Source organism: Scomber japonicus, chromosome 24 (genome assembly GCF_027409825.1).
Source record: "Scomber japonicus isolate fScoJap1 chromosome 24, fScoJap1.pri, whole genome shotgun sequence".
In the NCBI taxonomy this organism is placed as follows: Eukaryota; Metazoa; Chordata; class Actinopteri; order Scombriformes; family Scombridae; genus Scomber; species Scomber japonicus.
Window position 1 is genome coordinate 6,803,042 of NC_070601.1, and position 21,780 is coordinate 6,824,821.

Below are 21,780 nucleotides of genomic sequence, written 5' to 3' on the forward strand. Positions count from 1 at the left end.
TAAATTGGTTATGTCTGGATAGACACATGTATGTGGGAGACAACATTGTCCTCCAAAGCATGTTCATCATGTTTGAGCTATACACATTCTCACACACACACACACACACACACACACACACACACACACACACACACACACACACACACACACACACACACACAAACACACACACACACACACACACACACACACACACACAGCAGTGGACAGTGGTGTGACTTGAGTGCTGCTGACAGGTTTGATCAAAGCTGATTGATTGGACGACACAGGGCATGGCTGCACATAGCAACACGGTATAGTTAAGGGTTGGAGCTCTTGTATTGTCTGAGGACACCATGCACCCCCTGCCCCCCTTTGTTAACACAATCCCTATTGCAAACCATATCTGACAATGGATATTGATTAGGTGAATGGGAAAGATCAATGCGTGTTGATTGGGCAAAAAACACAGCGCCCAAGACTGGCTGCCTTGATTCAAGACCACTTTAGAGGATTCCAACTTCAGTAATTAAAAAATGTATTTGGAATGAAATGTGAGGTTTATTTATTTGTCAAAAAACAGGTTTTAATATTTTATCAAAATCACATTGCAAATACTAAAGGACAAGCAGTCCAGGTTTATAAGCATTTGCAGTATTTGTTTAACCACATTTGTGTATACTGTAGCCACACATTTCTTTTCCTCAGATACTCACATGATCATTTAGCTGATGCCTCATATTCCAGTTTGCCAAGTAAACCATATTTTCTGAAAAAGAGCAACAGAGTGGACTGGTAATCTCACTCAGTGCAAATGTTATTAGTGAGGAATAACAACTAACTAACACGAAAAAAAAAATGTCCAAGCATGTCCACTTTCAGTTTCTCTTTTAATACCAAACATCTTGTCTGTGCCTTTACTGCCATCTGCTGCTTTTGTTGAGAAAATGCAAGTGCAAAAATCTAGATTTGGAAAAGCAGATGATATTAGGAAAGTTGTACCACTGCAGAATTAGTGAGGGTGATTTCTGGAAATAGCTGATTTGCTCATGAGAGTGTGTGTTTGTGTGTGTCATTATTTTATGTTAAATAGATGATGTACTATGACTACACTCTATAACCTCCACCAGGAATTTAACTAGTTCTATCAACTGAATGCACAAACACAATATCAGAGGGAGATTTGCCTTTAATTTCAATTGAAAAAATGTGCTGTACAGTGATGCTTTTAATTGCATGTAGATGTTTTATTCTGGCAGCAGTGCAGGAAGTCAAGGGCATTTTTAGTCCTGGCAGTTAATTTATAACTTGCTGGGATAAGCTTGCAGTGCAAAGTCATAGTACTGGTATTGACACAAGCAAGGAAACATGGCTGTGCGGCTCTTTGAGGGTAAAGACCATGCAGCTGTTTACCTGCAGTACAGGGTGGCACCCCAAAAATTAATCAACAGGATTATAAGCTACATGGAGAAAAAGGTATGTATTTTCAGAATTTCAGCAGAATACAACATGATAGAGTGTTTTGCTGCTGTTTTACGTAACCTACAATATGTAACATTGTAAGTTATGATTTCCACTCTGGTGCAATTTTAGTGATATTCTAATCACTGTATCTTTATCTATTCATGACTGAAGAGAATGTACAATGAACTTTGCTGCAGAGTAGACCAGCCTGATTATATTCACCTGAATGTAAGACTTGTTATGACTTGTTTATTTCTTGAGAATGAGCCTTTCATATCTACATATATTGCATCACCATTTCTTTACACCAGCCCAGAATGGGCCAGCCTTTCACACACTCAGTTTTGCCCTTTTTTGGCAGGAACTAGAACTGCTGCTTAAATAATTATATTAGTCATGATCATAGAAGTATAATGCTTTATCTGCTGTGCTGCCAAATCAAGTCTTCCTAGGTTCAGAAGCAAACAAACAGGTAATTATTTATTCCCTTTAGACCCCAAAACAATTCAACCTTGCAGTGGATGTGGGCTGTGGTTCAGGGCAAGGGACCATCCATCTGTCTCCTTACTTCACCAAGGTGGTTGGAACTGATATTAGCGCCGCTCAGCTGGAGATGGCACAAACCAATAGCAGTCCACCAAATGTCTCATACAGGTGAGGTGAAGGTGTGAAAGAATGAATTTTATAGTTCATTAATACATTACGTTAATTTATACACACACAAATACTGTACAGAGTATATCCCAACAGCATAAACTCAAAACATTTCTCATTATTTTCTACTACATTTTTCCAACCACCTCGACCCCCAGGCAATGTCCGGCAGAGGAGCAACCATTTGCTTCTGGTGAGGTGGACCTTGTGACAGCCATGACGGCTGCCCACTGGTTTGATCGCAAACGGTTCCTGCAGGAGGCTGACAGGGTGCTGAGGCCTGGAGGCTGCCTGGCACTCCTGAGCTACACCATGGACATGGAGCTGGAGTACGGGGATGTCTCCAGCAAGCTAAATGACATCTGTAAAGAGGTTCTGTCACAAATTTGAAAACCTAATTTCTAATAAATATAGAAAATATAGAAAACTAATATTTTTGTATTGGGTGGAGGTGGTAAGACCCTGTTGCAGCACAGATCAGGTGATTACTGATGAAGCCCAGGTAAACAGAGTTAACTGATGAGGTGGGTGTGGCTGATTAGCAGGAGTAGAGCAGGGGTGTGGCGAATGGAAATTTACCAGCAGCAGGAGAAGAACAGACTGTGACAATTTTAAGTGACTTGTCAACATGTTGCTGTCTTGTTAATTAGTTATTTAGTTATTAAGGACCTAGAACAGCTCGTGTGAGAAAAAATACATTAAATAACTTTAAAATATCAATTGTGGATACAGTTTACACAGCTATTCAATTGATTTCTTTTTGACATAGATTTTTAATGTGCCAAAAACCATTTTAAGCACAAGTTTAGTGGTTCTTTCTTTCTTTCTTTCTTATTAGTTTTACACTGCCCTCCTTCCTTTCCGAAATCCTTATCTGGGATCAAGCTCTCTGAAGATCTACTCAGACATGTTTGACTCCTGCTCTTACCCAGACAAAGAGTGGTGAGTGCTGCATCTGACTGGTGTCCATTTTTATCCATAAAGAGTAGCTAGATCACTCAAAAGCAGAAGATTGTGCAGTTGGGGGTCAGGTATCAAGAGAAGAGTGTTTCCAGCCCAACTTTCCCCAACTTCTTTCATACTTAATAACATGCACATATCAATTTACATCCACTATGACCATGAAGATGTCTAAAATTATGATGATTTAACTGTGATTTTGGTGTCCAGGAATGACTGTCTGCGACTGAGCAAAACCCTGCCACTTAGTGGTTACATCGGCATGGTGGAGACTTTCAGCAGCTACCAGATACTGAAACAAAAGGACCCTATCGAGGCTGAACGTCTCTCTAACGACATCAGGAGCAAGTGAGACATTAACCTCCAACTCATCCGTCGGTTTAATCGATAATTTCTGGCCTTGAGCTCTCACCTCCACTTGCCTTGCGCCGAGGGCTGATCTCCTAATCTCCCCCCGAATTCATTTATCATTATCAAAAACTGCTGAAATTTGTCTTTGAATACTGTCACAGTCTTGGGCATTAATCAGAAAAGCCAAACATTGCTTGACTAAGCTTAACTGTTGAAGGCTTTTACTGCTTTGATAATATAGCCACCATTAATTCCCCTGCTACTGACAGGACAGAATAGCCCAGCAAGCAAAATATATGGAGGGGAAGTGCTGAGCCGTAACTTTTACATGGATAAAAAAACAGTATGACATTGTATTTAATTACTATCAGAGTTTAGGAAGATTTACACACAGTTCTGCTCCCTGTCTCTGACCTGTGTTTTGTCTTATTTCTTCTTGAAGGATGTTACATGGCCATTCGTGGGTTTTAGTTACTTAAACGCTGATTTTGTCTAATTTATATTTCTCCCAACTGTTTAGCAAAGCATGCAGTTAGCAGTTTTTTATGTTTAGCAACTATTTTGAATGCAGTTTTCATTGTGATGAAAGACAGGAATCGTGGATCATTTATCCAGATATTTCAAGAGAGTCATTTAACCTTCATCTTGATTTAGAACCAACTCCAAACACCCATTCATTCATTAATAAACCACTTTCTCATTTCTTCTTTTCCTCTGTCTTCCATCGCAGGTTGCTGTCTGCCATGCAGGTGTCTTCTCCTGACACAGAAGTGTCAGTGGTTATAAAGTATTTCTACTGGCTGGCACGCAAACCTTGATCATTCTGACTAGCTGCATCTTGGACACCACTCTTTAATAACCTCTTGCAGCTTGATGAAACAAATCAACCCTTTGTTACTAGTTGTATATCTGCCAGTTGTGACACTTCCGTCTTTTGCGACCCAAAAAGGTAAAATTATTCAATGATTCAATGATTCAGTGGTTTTCTGCTAAATGAAAACTAGATGAAGCCCTGCCTTACAGTGATAGATGAGATTGCAGCTTATGACTAGAATATGAGAAATTCTAGCGAACTTCACAGAAAGCAGGTCATTAGTCTCTCGCTTAAACAGTTGTTATTTTATCTATGTTTTTGATGGAATCATTTAAGACACACTTTTAGATATGTTTGTCATTATGTTAGATAATAATGTGTTTCATATTGCATTTGGCCACTGCTGCTGATAAATCTATTAAGTGTTGTCAGTGTTTTTGAGTACAAATAATGTGACTGCAATGCAAGGAGAGACCCTCTAAAAACTTCAGATGTCCTATTTTCTTCTCTTCCTTCACCTCTCCTCCAAATTTACAACCATCATTCATCCAAGTCAGCAGTACGTCTCCCTGAGTGTCCTCCTCTCCACTGTAATTTATGTGTTCACAGATTGTTTAGGGCCACAAGAACAGATGGTAATTAACATGCATGGCCTCCAAATCCCCTGAATCTCAAAGAACTGTATTACTTTCCCCTGCCAAATTTAGACATAGTCTCATATTAGTGATGTTATCACACAAAAATTAGCGCATAGAAATCCTATTTTCATACCAAAGGAACATATTTATTTCAGATTACTGTGTCCATACCTGTTGCAGTCAAACATGCCATATATTTTATACACTCCTCAGGATTATACAGTTTCACTTCATAAGTGCAAACAACTCAATATGTGAAAATCACCCAAAAATCTGTACAAACTCTCTGGGTCTCTGCTTGTCAGGAGTCTATCTCCAAGTCATGAACCCACATCCAGAGCCCAAGCAGTCCTTATAGCACTCCCTGTGTGCGCTTACTCCTCCACACCACTAGAGCAGTCATGAGCAGGGTGACCAATACTGGCACTGCTATGAATGGGGCGAGGATACCAATCGGTGGGTCATGGAGGAGCCGGCCGGTCAGTGCGCAGTTGTGGAAATATGTCCGGTGAATTTGCATGAAGAAGTGGTCAACTATCTGATTAGGCCAGAAGCACTCCATCCTCAAGGCTACCTGGAAGGTGCAGTTTGTTAGTCCCTCATAGATCCTGCAGAGGGCGACAAAACACAGTCAAAGTCTACATGAATGATTGAAGATTTAGACCCAACTCAAAGGTGAAAAAAGGAAAGGAAAGTGCAAAGACAAACAAAATATTGACATATGAGTTTTCCCCATACTCCTTCCACTGAAATGTCATAAATAATAACTATTAGAGCTTGTATTTCTCATGGTGAACTTTAAAATAATCACTGCCTTTTCTGGAAATTTAGAAATACACCCTTCAAATTGTCCCTTATGGTGCCTTTGAAGCGTCCTTTCAGGGTGCGACCAGAGCAAGAATTCCTAGTGGTAGGGGAGGAAAAAAGGCAAAGGAGTGTCTAGAATTACCAGTGGACTTTACACAGCTAAATATAACTGCTAGGTGGTAGAGGGCAGGAGAAATGGAGATGCATACCAACAGGGTAGCGCCCTCAGTACAGCGTTGCACCATACCAGGAGAGATTGTGTTCTGGATGGCCACTCTGTTTAACTGCATAGCTGGAGGCCAAGTGGCCAAGCCACCAGAAAACCCTCCAATAAAAAGTCTGACCAACTCCAACGCTTCTCATGCAAGGCTATTTCTGATGTCCGCATTGGAGTTTGGTGCATCTTCTTCCGGTTTTTATTGCGACAGCTGGTCAAAAACATGAGGTCACTTTCTCCAAATCCTTCTTCCGATGGCTGTCAATCATGCTGAATGACTGTTGCAACATGGCATGAAGAGGCAGAACTCAGATTTTACAAACCCCTCATAAAGATAATGGGAATATCTAACATAAAGAATATATACAATTTAAAGAAAGTTTTTCTTTGACTTGCAAATGTAACAAAACCTTATTATTTAAGGTTTTTCCTGTGGAAGAGGGGCGATCACAAGCATGCAAAGCATCATATCAGCCTAATTACCCATTGACTGTAAATCACCTTGAATAAAAGCATTAACTGTATGATTGGTGTGAAGTGGTGTGTTTGACTTTGTGTGTGTTCTTGTATTTCAAAGTGCTTGTGGGTTTTTACCTGCACTTAAATGCTTCTGAGAGCCAACTATCATCACCAGCAGCTCTCTCAGAAGCCAACATTGTAGCTGTAAGCGCGAGGATCAGGATGAGGTTTAGAGGTGAGAATTAGTGCTACTGTAAGATTAAGATTTATGCTTGTGGTTATGAATGAGATTAGGATTGTTTGGGTAAAGGTTCAGGGCTGTGGATTAGGAGGTTCTCACAAGCATGCTAACACAAATATGTGTGTTGAACTACCACTTAGTGAAAGTGTTTTGGTCTCCAGATAACCCAAGAGTCAAGAGAGACTGGAGTGTTTTGTAGCTCTTAGCAAATACAGTTTTTGAATTCCTGTTTTTTTTAAATTGGTTTCTTAAGTTTTAAAACTCACAAGTGAGTCTAAAGGGATGCAAACACTACAACATGCACATACTGTACACACAAGCTCAATTAACAGTGTTGGGGAGACAGTGTGGGTAGATAAAGAAAGGTCACTGGAGACCTGATATAAGAATAACTCTCTGATCATAGCTGAACACAACAACAAAAAACCGTTATCCCTTGTCAAAGACTTTTTCCTCTGTCATCTTTAGGGCCAACCCAATGGGCCTGTTTATTTTCTCCCAGAGAAAGAAGTACACGATCAGCAAAATCACTGCAGTCTACAGAGAGTAACAGAGAGAGTCTCTGAGAGAAGAGATGACTGTGACTTAGATGCTACTGTATGTTGTATATTCAATTTAAATAAAGTTTAAAGTAACTAAATGAACCATACACTCTTCAATCTATAGTTGGGTGTCATTTCTTCAAAGAATTGCAATAGTTAGTCTTAGTCATGTCCCAATAATTCATATCCTGTGAATTTTACCAGTTAACTCTCAGTTATATGCATGCCTGTACATAGATCAAAATAATATATTCAGTGGATATCCCAAATTCATGCATGTGGAAGCCTTTAGATTCATCTTCAAGGACAAACAATTCCAGTTATACACATGTTTGCTTCTTTTCTCTTCTACTCTACAGTTTGGACTCCAAAGGACTTGGAACTTGTCAGTGCTGCTGGATAGCATCTACTGATACCTAGAAATGTCATTACTATATTTATAACTGTGTGTGTTGTGGTTGGATCTCACCTGTAAGACAAATTGGCTGTTTATACACATCTACTGGATAAAATTTGATAGCTGGCAAGTGGACACATTATAAGTGGGACATTCTGATAATAATGCTCTCAGTGAAAGTATCATCCAATCTCCTTTGCACTCAAGCATTCCAGATGGCATTGTTTAAGGCACTTCTGCACTGGCTTCAGCCTCAAGCTGTTGCTGCTTGGGCTACCAGCTAAAGAGTTTAAAGTGGGTCTGAGATCATTTGAAAAGCTGCCACTGTAGCCAAAAGTTGCAATTATAGGATAATGGGGCATTTAATTTAGCTAAAGTTAGCCACCATGCAGCATTGGTCTAACCAGAACAAATGAGGCTGTAGATGCAAAACCCTTAAGAATTGAGATGCATTGCTTATGAATTCAGCATTTTATTTGTAAGAGGAAGAAGTTTTGTTGATCTGCTTTAGACCCACTCTGCCAATCATCCAGTTTGAACCAATGTCCGACAGTCATTTCCAGTGCTATAGAATCAGTCCACTCTCACACACAGGATTTATTTGTGTATTTGAACATTTCAAGCCCGCAAGGTTGTTTTTTTATTTATCTGCTGCACAGTTAGCTCACCAGTGGACCTTGACAATGGCGTCAAACAGTGTTGCTCTGAGTTTTGTGACTCAACTGCAAACTGTCTATATGCCTGTGCAAACTTTTTATGATGAGTTACATCTACACAAACACACACACACACACACACACACACACACACACACACACACACACACACACACACACACACACACTCACACTCACTCACACACAAATTGCCACCACCAATTATGTGCTGGATCGAACGGGTGTGTTGAGGACAGGGAGCCAGAAGGGAAATCACACAGTTTTGACAGTAGCTTCTCATGTGGGCCTCCCAGTTGCTTTCACCCTCCTGTCTGACTCATTCTCAGACTGCCACCGAGCACTGCTCTGTCTGACACACACATACACACAATATGGTGACCAACACATACACAAGGCCGTGACCAAGGAATTTGGTGGTGAGTGAAAACTGGCATAAGGCAAACAGCTACGAAGGCAGGTTGACGATGTCTTATCAGAGAATGCACCATATTGTGGAGAGCATATGTTTAGGCATGATACAGTATGTTCTCAAACCTGATAGAAGGAATATATTTATAAAATGAAGCTCATAGAAAACAACAAAAATGTGGCATTGATATAAATGTTTTCAAATTGGTTATAGGATGATTTGGTATTGTGTCACCTGTAAGCATCCTATGCAGCTCACCAAGGTACCAGACTGTCAGAGCACCTGCAAAGGTATAAATCCACAGTGTTTTACAGTCTTTTTACAATAAAAACTAAGATTGAAAGTGGATGTGATTGACACAAAGGATAAAAAAAGTTATAAATTAAATTTAAGAATGGGATCTTTGACTATTTGATGGGAGTCTGCAGAGCATGACTTAAGGCAAAAGATTGAAGTTGTGCTTGCATTAACTGTGCCATTCATGCTTCACAATCACTGGTTCATCTATCACCTGCTTGGCCACCCATCCTCCTCTTATATGTTGTATATTTCCTTGTTCTTTGAGAGCTTTCTCAAATCTAACTGGACAAATTTGCTAGTTTACAATGTGGAAATCAAGGGACAAAATGTGCATTTCACATCAGTTTTTACTCATCCCAGTCAGCAAACTCACTCTGTGGTATCTGGCCAGCTGCACCACAGGCCTCGGTCCAGTCCTCCCATGTCGAATTTGAACTTCGCTAAGCAGAGATCATTGATCATCCTTTCATAGAAACCCCCGTTGCAGACAGACACTGATGGCAGGACTTGAGCTGGAAAACAGAAGACACAAAATAGTACATTAGGTTGTAAAAATGACAAAGAACGTGGGCTGGGGTGATATGAGGTGATTGGAACTGGGAGATCTTTCTATTCCAGTGAGTCATGAGAAAAACTTTGCTTCATTGTTAAGCTACAAAAGATTTTACAAAGCACTGCAGAAGGTATCTGCTGTGCTTAATTCTTGATAATTAGGTACATATGCAACAAACAAGGTCATATCCTGGCAATGGTTATTCCTATTGGACCATTTCTTCCCTATTAGGCTGTTACTTTCACTCAGAAAAGATTTTAATTTGCAGTCTAGTCCCAATCCCATTTGTTTACTTCAGAGATGTGTGTAAACAGCCTCTAAATGTGGAGGCAGACCATGGCCGCTCCCACAGGACTTGGAGCTGAATGTACTGTAATACCAGTGAGTGGTACAGTAGGAGAGGGAGCTTAAGCTGGCGTAAAAGGCCCGCGTGGAACAAACAGGTTGTTGTTACCATCGAGAAACATGATGGAGCTCGGTCTGCGGCGGCCTGATAAGGGCCAACTGTGTGCCCATTATGTTTGCTCTGTCTCAGCTGGCTCTCAAGCCTCTGAAACACTCAAAGGAAAGCTGAATGTGGTTTCGAAAGAGAGAAGAGCTACCAAAAGGAAAATAGTTGAGGCCCTGCTGGTGGTACACTTTTTCAAACAGATGCTTGAGGTCTAAAGTGAGGGGAGGGGGAAAAAACACCAAAGATGTGCAATACGTGAATACATAAATGATACTTCTGAAGAAATTAATTGTTTATGAGCTTATGTTTCATCCACAGAGGTTCAAGCATTTTATTTTCCACCTGTGTCAATGTTTGTCTGCAACTATTGGTGGGCAAATCTGACATTCAAGCTTTCATGGTTTCTGTACAAGTTGGTTGTCAAATAGCATTGAATTTCATTTTGCAGGAAAACCATGAGAAATGCTGCAGTACAGCACTTCTAGTTGGTAATTTCCGCTCTATTGACTCACAGCCTTCGAGTTCTTTTCCTGTTTATGTTTGCCATCCTTGGACTCAATATTTATAGATTTGTCTTAAAAAACCAATGCTCATGAATATGATATGATCAATTTTGCTCAGATGTCAGTCATGTTAAAGCAGCTGCTGTGCTGCCCAGCATGAGTGACTAATTTTCACATCCTCCAATGTATCTGGGAGTGAAAGTAAAGCCCACAGAGGAGGAGAGTGTTGAAAGCATGCTAAATATATAGAAAACCTTTTATTCCCAACAATATCCCCTTTCATATCCCTCATGTTGTCCTCAATTAGACATGTAATCATGATAGTTATTTACTTTTCAAGACATATGAAGAAATTCAGGATATTTTAATGCCCCATAGCTGATATTAATATGTTCCTCTACATGTTATATTTAGATTTAGCTGCGTTCCTTATAACCTGTTGGACATCTTCATATCAAACAGCTTCTGTAAAATATCTGAATACTACAGCACCTCTGATGCTGGAAGAATGTGTGATGTTTGTCCCTTATTGTATTTTCGCAAGTTACTTTGCAAAGTTTGGATTTTGCATACAAAGCATATAATAAAATATCATAACTCAATAGTATTATTAGCTTCACTTCCACCAACTAGAAATGCTACATACACATGAATGCATTAACATTTATTATAATAACCCAATTATATAATAGTTTAGTACTTGCAGGGGCCACTTTTCTGTATACTTTAAGTAAATGTTATGTAATATTCTTAATTTAAGTAAAAAGTAATGCAGGAGTTCAACTTTTAATGGAGTTTTTTTTAGTATTGATACTTTTAACTGTGATCTCTCTCCACTGCACTTGCCTCACACTAAAAACACAATAAGCATCTGAACTCAGCGCATTTGAAACGTGTACATGTCAAAGAATAACCTTAAATGACTCACAAACACTTCATGATTTACCACAAACACTCACCAGCCAACAACAACACAAGCCCTGCCTTCAGGAGCGACGCGCTCTCCAGAGCCATGCTAAATATCAACTCCAAGACGTTTTACGCGCGGCGCTCACTCCCTGGAGATCAACAGCACATTTTTCATTCTTCCCCACGCTACTCCAGCCAAAGCCACTGATTCAGAAAACAGAGAACAAATAAATGAACAGGCAGTTTGTGGTGCGCGGTCAACCAGAAGGCGCCAACTCATTGCGCGTAAAAAGCCCCCCGTGACCTTCCACAGTGGCAGCCTCCTTCCATCACCGCAGCCCTAATCATAGAAGCTCTGCCTGTCATCTGATCCCCTTGTCCCGCTGCTTACAACGTGGAGTTGCTCACAGGGGGCAAAACAAAGTCAGATTCCAAAATTAGTACCGGTCATTACTAATGAAACCAGAAAAACTCATTTAATGACGCAAAGCCCTCATTTACAGGCGTTTTATACCAATAATAAAGCATATGGGAGTAGTAAGAACTGTAAATTCACATTATATTATGTCCCATGTGGAATATACAAGGAATATTATAGCCCAGAGAAAGAATATGAGATATTAAACGTTTACATGAGTACGATACGATTACAAACACTGAATCCCTGCAGGAATATGATTTATTAATTTACTCTAGTAATGTGTTAGAATCTAATAAAGAAAGAAAATGTATGGAATAGGCCTTTAATGCACAATTATTACAATTTATAGTCTATCATTTGAAAGTTATTCGCTCTAATTTGTTCCATTATCATTACGCTTATAGGCTACCCTGTTCACTGTAAGCCAACCCCCCAGCATGGGACTCCTTTCATATAGCTCAAAGACAGAACACCCATTTTCATGTCACACTTATATCAGCGCTGATCTCCGCAGCTCGGTAATGTCACTAATTGAATGTCTTATCTGAAGATTTTAGTGCAGGAACAAGAGTGACGTTCATTAGTATTCTCTCGGCTGTTCTGCGTTGTACACACACACACACACACACAGCCACACAGTGTGCCAGCACTATGTGGCTGTGTGTGTGTGTGTGTGTGGGAGAGAGAGAGAGAGAGAGAGAGAGAGAGAGAGAGAGAGAGAGAGAGAGAGAGAGAGAGAGAGAGAGAGAAAGAGAGACTAATCTCATAACTCAAATAAGTGTTTCCATGCATCTCCCATAATTCTTTCCTCTTCACAATAGGCCATAACGTGTAGTTTATTTCCTCCAAGTTCTTATCATCTAGCGCACTTTTCTTGTTTTTGGCACAAGAAACCTTTTATCTAAAATCACATAAATCATAATTATAGAAGAAAATCCTGCTTAGAGTTTTTTTTCTCATACTAAAGGCCATTTTGGATGTTTTAGCATTAATTCACGTGCGCATTACGCACACACTGACCTTTAAACCATTAATTCCAGTTCACCTCTAAATTTATGTTTTTCTTGGGTCCTTTTGTTGACTTCGAAATAGTCCAGATGTTATGATAAGTCCCTCAGCAGTTCATGATGCATGCCAGCTACTTTAAACACAACATGCTTTAAAATTGAGTAATTCTCCATAAAATCCCCTAGAGAGCAGCAGAGGACACTAAATGAACCATATCTTTGGTACAATAGGAATATAAAGTTCGTTTCAGTCCTTCTAAAAAACCCTTCCTCACTAAACTGTGGAGTAGTTTAGTTTACACAACCAGTTATGCCCGGACTTTCACCTTACACGGATCACAAATCAATACCCCCCCCCCCCCCCCTCCTCGCTTATCTGCGGGGCTTGTTTCATACTTTCTCATCAGCCCACAAACAAAGCCAGAGAGCGACTTGTAAAAACGAGTTCATTGAAACCTCTTAGACTAGGATCATCAAAGTTTATATGATGTGCCTTCAAGTTGTGGACATTTGCAAAAGTTGCTGCACTTACACCGTAGTAAACTTTTGAGAGTCAACTTCAAGTCCCTAAAGTTATAACTATAAATGAATAAACAGACTCAAATGCGTTTTAGTAGCATCTATAATGACCACTGTGTCCTTTTTGCCTGAAATATTACTATAATGTACGGAACCATGTACAATTTTTATCTGGTGAATATAATGTTGCATATATGGGGATTTATCCATCTAATTCAAGCACATGTTACAGTGTAATGGCATAACCACATATATCAACTAAAGTAATATGATATTAAATCACTAATTTCTGAATTGTTTCTAGTGGCACACAGGGCCCACAAGTAGTCATTTGGACTCCCCACCGTCCAGCGGGAAAACCAAACAAAATCTGCTCCTGACAGGTGTGTTGACAGCGGCAATGAGACCTAATAACCAATCAGAGAGGGTGATAAGTGAGATGGGCGGATTTCCAAAAAGACAAAACGCTCCTAATCTTTTGGTTGGTCATCAGAATTGGCTGCAAGAAGTGTCAGTCACACCCAGGAGGCGTGTTCAAAGCCCCCTACCCACCCACAATCCAACACACGCGCACGCACTGCGCCCCCCAGTCCCTCCCTCCCCCCCACGAGCCACCGGCGCTATGGCAGTGTAAGGAGTAAATGGCTCAGAGTGTCCGCGGTGGAAACCGACCTAAACACTGGTCTGGGAACCGATAAACAAACACAACAAAGCGTGGTGCGTAAAAAGCTCTCCACTGCGCTGATCTGGGTGCGTAAGGAAACCGTGCCAGTGTCCAAGACGCCAAGACGCTTCTTTGGTTGTTTGCTTCTGTGTGTGTGAAAACGAGGATATCTTAATTGGACATGTGAGTTACTGGAGTTAACAAGACAAGCAGCCTTTTTTTCAAAGATGAAGTTCCCCGCTTGCGTCCTCGTCACTTTGGTGGTGATCCGATCGAGTGCAGCGCAGTCAGGTGAGTGCTTTGGATGAGCGTCTCTCTGCGCCAGGGTCAGGTCAGACTTCAAAAAGCTGGGATGAAACGAGGGTCCAAACACCCCCTCCCCAAAAAAACCTTTCCACCTTTCTTGTCTGACACAAACCTTTTACATACAGACAGGAGTTAATGATAAATTCGCAGTACTTGTTTGCTGAGTGATTATGAATGGACGTCATAGTTTTACACCTTTTGCTGTTTGCTCCACATCACTGCTAAAAACTTAACACAACTTCATATCCAACCAAGCTGATGCTGATTGAATAATCGCATCTGCAGTTCCAGTCCAGTAGCATTTGGGAGTGTGTCGAGCTCTGCGTAAAAAGCTCTCCAAACTCCCCTGTTAATATTTGCCAAACGCCTTTTCTTCCCCCAATTACATAGATATTTAAGCATATTAGATACAACGAATTACACTTTAGAGTAGCTTGTGGGTGAATGATTGGATAGATATTTCGGTGAAGGGAAAAATCTAGCATGAAATCTGTCTCAAAATCCACTGTAAGACAGCGAACCTCTCCTGTCCGCGCAGATCAGATGAGCCCCGTTCCCTAAATATGAATGAATGCGCCATCGTTTTAATTTAATTCTCTTAAGCGGGCATTGATAGACCGAGGACCGACAATATTAGAGCTAATTTATATGAATTGAGCGCGGTTGCACCAGTGGCACAGTTTTTATTCCTTACTGTCTTTGAATAATTTAGATGTAGCTGTTATACTGAGGGCTATACAGGCAGTGGTAAAACATCTCGCTTTCATCATCAGGATCCCTATGGTGTCAATCCCTGGACGAAAATCACTTCAGTGTTCCTCCAATATATCTATAAATCATTATCATGACTCCATGGCACTCAGTAGCCAATTTGTACTGAAGTCATTGTGCTAAATGATATTTTTTATTTATGTCTTATTGCTGCAATTTTCCTGTGGCACAGCTGTAGGATATTTGCTAATAGTTTTTTTCTCTTTGTAACATTTGAGGTTGGCTGTGTGATACTTTGCTCACGATGCAGGCTTTTTCAACACATCTTCATTGCCTATATGTTTCCAAGCAAATAATTTGTTCAAGGCTTTGAAGTTGAGAAATGGTGCTGGTGAACTTTTTCAATCAGCTTTTGTTCACGGACTTGCTGAATCAATGAGGAGTTAAATGTGCTCTGTTATTCTGTTTGTTGGAGTAACATCAGACTGGGAGATGCACATGATTTATTTGCACGGTTATATATCTTATGTATCATTTTGGGCTGATAAGCAGACCTCAATGCCAGAATTTGTCTTCTTAATTGATATCATCAAGTTTTGGCAAGAAGTACCAAACTGGAAAAAAACCCACACACACACACAAACAGTGAGTAGAGTTTGAGGATTGATGCTCAGAGTTGAATTTGGCTTTTGCCCAACTCCTCAGAGGCACAAATGGGGATGCTTTTCTGCCCGCATCCAAGGACAGGTCGAGTTTTGGCTCCATCTCTGGTGGTTTGAGGTTCTCAGACAAAGCTAGAGACACACACACACACACACACACACACACACACTCTCTCACAAACACACACACACACACACACACACACACACACACACACACACACACACACACACACTCCCCTCGCTGGCTCTGGTGTGGATCTTGGATGGAAGGCGTTGAATGCTGCCTATTAAACAAGATTGGATGGATGCATGGATGGAGGGGTGACAGGCGGCATGAATGGGGAGAAAAGTGGCACCCTCACTGGTTTATTTATTCTCCATGCATACACTCCCATCCAAGATATTTGTGATGCAAATACTGCCCAAGAATCTGAGCTATGCCTCTTGGGAACTTCATTCTGTGTGTGTGTCTGTGTGTCTGTGTGTCTGTGTGTTTAGATATGTGTGCTATCTGTCCACTCTTTCTTCTCCAACCTCCCCTCCCACTTTCACTTAATCTCCCTCTCCTTATTCTAAAGCTGTGTATCAATCATATTTATAAGCTGTATCAGGCTAAAGTAAGTCAAGGCTGGAGATGTTCATTTCACTGGTGTTTAACATGGTGATTGAATCTGTCTTTCTTCCCCTGCTGCGAGACAAATGTCTGCAGCATTCCTGCCAGTCAGCTGGTGCGCTGAGCAGTATGTACTTGAGCGTGTGTGCGTGTGTTCGTATGACGTACTGTACATGTGTGCCAAGCATGGACATGTTCACACTGCCAGCAGGCTGATTGATGTTTCGCCTTGTTCTGGCTGACTGTTGGCAGTATGAGACATGCATTTATCTTCATTTTAATCTGGATTAAATACAAGAACAATAAAGACATCTACTTGAGAGCTCTTTCATGACCTGAACAAGAATTCATTAATATATACAGCTGAAACTGAGATGACTAGACCTTTTGTTCACGAGGCAAAGTCCCAACTCTAGGAAGGCAAAATCTGAATTTTTCCCAGTTACTCATCTCTGTGCGAAGGAGGGCTACAACTAAATGATTATTCTCATTGATATCGATGAATTAATCAATTAACTAATTAGTCATTTTGTCCATTAAATGCCAGTAAAAGGTTAAGAATGTCAATCATTGTTTCCTAAAGCCCAGGATGCAACCTAAAATGTTTTGCCATGCAGTCTACGCCTCAAAGATACTCTGTTTACTTTCATAGAAGGAGAAAGTAAACAGAATATGCACATTTAAGAAGCTGGAACCAGATTTTTTTTTACACTTTTGTACCTTAAAAAAAAAGACTGACTGTTCTCATCCGTCTTGGATTTACTAATCAGACCTGTTGGATGTCTTGGAAGGCAAATTCTGAAAGGTTGAGCCAAATTTTCATCCAAGAAGGAATTAATCCTGTCCGTGTCTTATCAAACATGTTGCTTACAGTATGATAGCAGGGTTATGACATCAGTAGGTAACTTGGTATATTTGGTGGCTTCAAATGAAGGCAAGAAATAACACTTTTTTTAAACATATATTCCTTAGTTCCTTTGTTCTCCATCCGCTGAGGAAGACTGATATGAGTTTGAAAGCTTGCAAGCTTTGTTGTAGTGGTGAATGGTTTCAGCTATCTTTGTTTAAGTTCAGCTTTTGTTTTGTTTTTTGGAGGACAGTGTGTTTCCTTCCTGATGATCAGGAGTCAGTATTTTTTGCTCTTTAGGTTTTGAGGTGCTGCTTCCTCTGTCTCAAGAAGAATTCGCATCAAAATGCCACATCAAAGATGACGGTATTCTCTCTAACAACTGATCTCTCTGCAGAGCTCGGCCTAGAGAATCTTTGATATTTAACATGTGAGGACGGAGGCCTGCTTCTCTGTGTTTTTAAGAAAAGGTTGTGCTTTCACAAAAAAAATGCTTACCTTTTGCTCCTTTTTAAATGGAACTCATACCAGTAATTTCATCATTGTCTTTCTAAATGGCTCAAAACATTTTAATCGCCACAGCTCTCGAGTGTGTATGACAAACACTGCATTCGCACGTGTCTCTCTGTGTGTGTGTGTGTATGTATGTGTGTTTGGGTGACATTTAAAGACGTGCTCTCCTGTGAAATGGCCGGGGGAGAAGGGGGCGGCGGGAAAGGAACCAGCTGAATGCCAGTATCAAATTACTGGGCGTTCGTCAGCTGGCACACATGGTGGCATAGAGCTGGCTGAGGCTTTGTAGAAGACTGGCGGAAATGAGAATTTATTACAAGCTAATTAAGCTTTTTTTGATAGCATCAGTCTAGACCGCGAGCCCTTTATTTGACAGTATGAGAGATGAGGGGGGTGAAGGAATTCAATCTTGCTCTAAATTAGTCAACATTGCTATCATAACTTGATATCTGCCAGGCTTAACCCATGCCAGGCTTGAGCTGGATGTTAGTCAAATATTCTGTGATCGCTTGGGACGAGCTGATGGAGATCTGTTCTGTGCATTTAAGCGGTGAAAGGGAAAGGAAGCAGAAAGAAGGGGGGGGGAATAAAATATGGCCCTTGCACAAAAGAATAATAATTGCAGTTCAGTGAGGGTGACATTGAGGTGTGGGCTGTTATTTGCTTCCTCTGGCAGAGCCGGACAGTCTCAGCGGGCCGTAAGGAAAGCCTTACAAATGACTATGTGACACGTGGGGGTGATGGAGCACTTTTCCAAGGCCTGAGACAGCAGTACAGTACCTCTCATGGTACCCGCTGTCTGAATCAGTGCTTCTGATTATTATCTGCACGGGCAAAAACAAAGATGACACTGTTGTCTCTCAGGGGGAAGGAAAAAAAAGGGGAAAAAAAGTGATGCGTTCTTCTCCTACTTTTCCCTTCCCATGCATTCAAAAGTGATCAGGCGACGTCACAAGCCTGTTTGCTTGACATTTTCTCTGCCCGCCCGGCTGTACAGAGGGGCTTCTGTTCTTGGAGTTTGCAAGCCACACAAATATTTACATGTGGAATCAACAACCTGCACAGCATGGGAAGGAAAACATCCAAACATCCAAACTCCCCACCCCCCCCCACCCCCCCACACGCCTCCACCTCCTCTGATGAGCGAGGAGTTGGGTGCAAAATAGCGGCTTTATTGGCCTCTGTAGTCATCCCGATGCTTCTTAGTCCCTCTCCTTCTCTGGCTCTGCGGTTCGTGTGTTTGGCAGGACATCAGACTTTTTGAACCCCCGTGCTTTCGCCGCCTAATGATGAGCAGGGTTGGCTTTGGTTGCGCTGAGGCGTCCGGTGCCAGCGCCTAGTGTGAGTTAGATTGGCCAGTCGGAGGTTGGAAGCCTGGCACAGATGTCCCCTTTCAGGAAGACTGAGATCTCACTCGCTCACATGTACACACACACACACACACACACACACAGGGATGAACTGTAAACACACTTGAATCTACATGCTCTTTTAATTCCTTTTTGCATGCTGTTTTCCCCTTCTCTAACCAAGTTCAAGTTCATAATGAGTGAAAGGGCAGCAGAAGCCTCGCTTAGTGAGTTTTTTAAAGCCTGCAGCAGCTCTGTGTTTTCTCATTGTTTGCTTTAAGTAGAAGTCTTGAGTCCACTTCCAGTGATTTGTGTCGTTCTGAACTCTCTCTCTCTCTCTTTCTCACACACACACATACACACACACACACACACCCACACCCACATTCACAATGTGAGCTCAGCAAAAGAAAGGACAGGAAAGACAGAGGAATCTTTCTCTCTCTCTCTCTCTCTCTCTCGCTCTCTTCTGTTTCTTCTAGACCACTGGAGGGTTTGTTCAGCCCGCCACTTGTAATTCCACTCAGAGACAAATGCCTCCATCCTGCGTCTAAGGGGCTTCCTACACACACACACACACACACACACACACACACACACACACACACACACACACACACACACACACACACACACACACACACACACACACACACACACTCGCATAGATCCTGCCTAACAGTGCAGGTTGGCTCCCACTACTTCAGACTTTCTCTTGTCTTTTTCTTTGACTTTTCTTTCATTAGCTCGCCACTTTTTTTTGGTCGCACCTTTTGTCATCGCTTTTCCTTTTCTCTATCTATTCCCTCATCTCCCTCTGTCTCTCTCCCTCACTCACACACACACACACACACACACACACACACACACACGCGCCTTGTCTCCCTCCTGCTCCCATCCATTAACATCTCTTATTGTTTTTCTGTTTTATTTCCCCCTGCTCTGTCTCCTCTGTCTTTCACTGCATTACCTTTCCTCTTTTTAACAGCTTTTTATTTCCTCCCCTTTGTCCTTTCCTCCCTCTACCCTTTCCAGTCCCCCATCTCTCTCTCTCTCTCTCTCTCTCTCTCTCTCTCTCTCTCTCTCTCTCTCTCTCTCTCACACACACACGTATCTGCACACACACACACACACACTCTCCTCCCTCTGTCTTTCATTAGCCGTGTGTGCATGGCTGTCACTGAGCACACAGGGAGAATGGTAAACAGCTCATTTCCCCCCTCCTTTAATTACGACACCCAATTTGTTTCATGGACAACATGCTGTCGGCTGCTCCTTCATACACCACTCAAACTGTCATTGACATGCTCACACGCATGTATTTGTGTGTGTGTGTGTGTGTGTGTGTGTGTGTGTGTGTGTTGTATTCTTGTGGGAGATCCTTGGTGGGAGGTTTGGATGCTGCTTCTGTTTTTGGAATTTATATCAGTGTTCATATTAGTCTGGATTATTTCAGATGAATACAAAGCTGGATATTAATAGTGTTAGTGAACAGACCATAATCATCCATGTGTCAGCCATTGTTTGTTTTTATGGGATGTTCCAGTTTTAAAAAGGCGTGGATGCCTAAAAAGTGAGAAAATTAAAAGTCAGGTGCACAAATGAACACTGAAATAGTTTTTCTTGCTATAATCATTCCTCCTGTTCAGACTGGCCATTAGAAGATTCCTTCATATGCCCTTACAATGCAAATGATGGGAGCCAAAATCCATGAGGCTCCTCTGGGGGAAAATGCATTTAAAAGTTTATTTGAAGCTAATGTGAAGCTTCAACCATCCAAATGAGTCAAATCAAGCAGATATCTTTCAACGTTGCAGTCTTTTTAGTACCGAATTCTATCTTTTTGTTACTATTCTTTCACACTGTCTAAGAGAACACAAAGAGCGAATTTGATGCTAAAAAGACTAAATATGGCAGGTATCCTCATATGACTAACTCAGAGTGCTGAAGCCTCATATAAGCTTCACACCAACTTTTAAATGGATTTTTGCACTAAATGACTGTCTAGACACATTGTGGATGTTGGCCCCCATCACTTAAACATTTTAGCACCTTTGAAGAGGAGCTTTTAATAGCTTGAATGATTACAGGAAAAACTCTCTCACTGTTCATATGGACACCAGACTTTTGGCCTTGAGGGCAGCACAGCAAGCCACAAAAAGGCAAGTTTTGGCTTATATATGTGAACAAGCATCTATTTGGAGTCATGTTTCTTCATCTGCTGTTTAATATTCACTCTTTGCAGTGGTGTACAGTGGGTTTATCAGTGCTTTGTTGATGAAAAATGCAGCCTGTTGTTCAGTAAAGTAAACATTAAAGTTGTGAGCCATGAAGATAAAACAAGGAGCTCAAAGAAGCTAACTGTTAAATGCTCCGTAAAGCTGAAGGGAACCACATTAGCATAAGGTTTAGGTTAGGGCAACTGTTATGGTTTAGTTGAGGCTTACAAGGAATCAGTGCATTATCCTCACTGTAAGACAAATAATTTATCGGTGCATATGCATCCTGTCTTCCTGTGTGCGAGTGTTTGGCTTTGAATTTAAATTTGCATCGTTGTACTCAGGCACAAGGCCAGAACAGGAAGTGGGACAGCGCTCCGCTCCAATTTGATTGGCAGCACTTCTTTGCAGAAGCAGGTCCAAGAGCCATCGACTATGTCTTTCACAACAAGTATAGGCTTTTTTTTCTCTTTCTAGTTGCTTTTGCCTTCTTTCACTTGCTTCCCTTTGCTTTCTGTTCTTGCTCTCAGCCGCAGCACAATAGAGAGCCATTAGAATCACAATTGAACCCCCCTCCTCTCTCTGTGTAACCTTGACAAAGCGGGGTGTTTTTAATGA

At 41.2% G+C, this 21,780-nt stretch overlaps 3 protein-coding genes across 3 annotated transcripts in view; 2 read left to right on the plus strand and 1 right to left on the minus strand.

The window, feature by feature from the left end:
* The first annotated feature begins 1,335 nt into the window (after window positions 1-1,335).
* On the plus strand, window positions 1,336-5,091 carry LOC128354367 (putative methyltransferase DDB_G0268948). The gene is made up of 6 exons (XM_053314604.1): window positions 1,336-1,458; window positions 1,940-2,100; window positions 2,259-2,472; window positions 2,939-3,042; window positions 3,271-3,408; window positions 4,142-5,091. The coding sequence occupies exons 1-6, from the start codon at window positions 1,351-1,353 to the stop codon at window positions 4,227-4,229; spliced, it is 813 nt and encodes a 270-aa protein (XP_053170579.1). The 5' UTR covers window positions 1,336-1,350; the 3' UTR covers window positions 4,230-5,091.
* Window positions 5,092-5,212: 121 nt separating this feature from the next.
* On the minus strand, window positions 5,213-11,607 carry LOC128354368 (receptor activity-modifying protein 1-like). Its single transcript, XM_053314605.1, has 3 exons — window positions 11,379-11,607; window positions 9,286-9,424; window positions 5,213-5,471 (listed from the first exon to the last, which is right to left on the minus strand). The coding sequence occupies exons 1-3, from the start codon at window positions 11,431-11,433 to the stop codon at window positions 5,216-5,218; spliced, it is 450 nt and encodes a 149-aa protein (XP_053170580.1). The 5' UTR covers window positions 11,434-11,607; the 3' UTR covers window positions 5,213-5,215.
* A 2,539-nt stretch (window positions 11,608-14,146) lies between these two features.
* The window catches only part of si:ch73-383l1.1 (receptor tyrosine-protein kinase erbB-4), a 237,815-nt gene continuing 230,181 nt past the window's right edge, over window positions 14,147-21,780 (plus strand). The window contains exon 1 of the mRNA XM_053314757.1: window positions 14,147-14,230. Coding sequence (XP_053170732.1) covers window positions 14,167-14,230 — 64 coding nt within the window. The 5' untranslated portion in view covers window positions 14,147-14,166. The remainder of the gene's footprint in view (window positions 14,231-21,780) is intronic.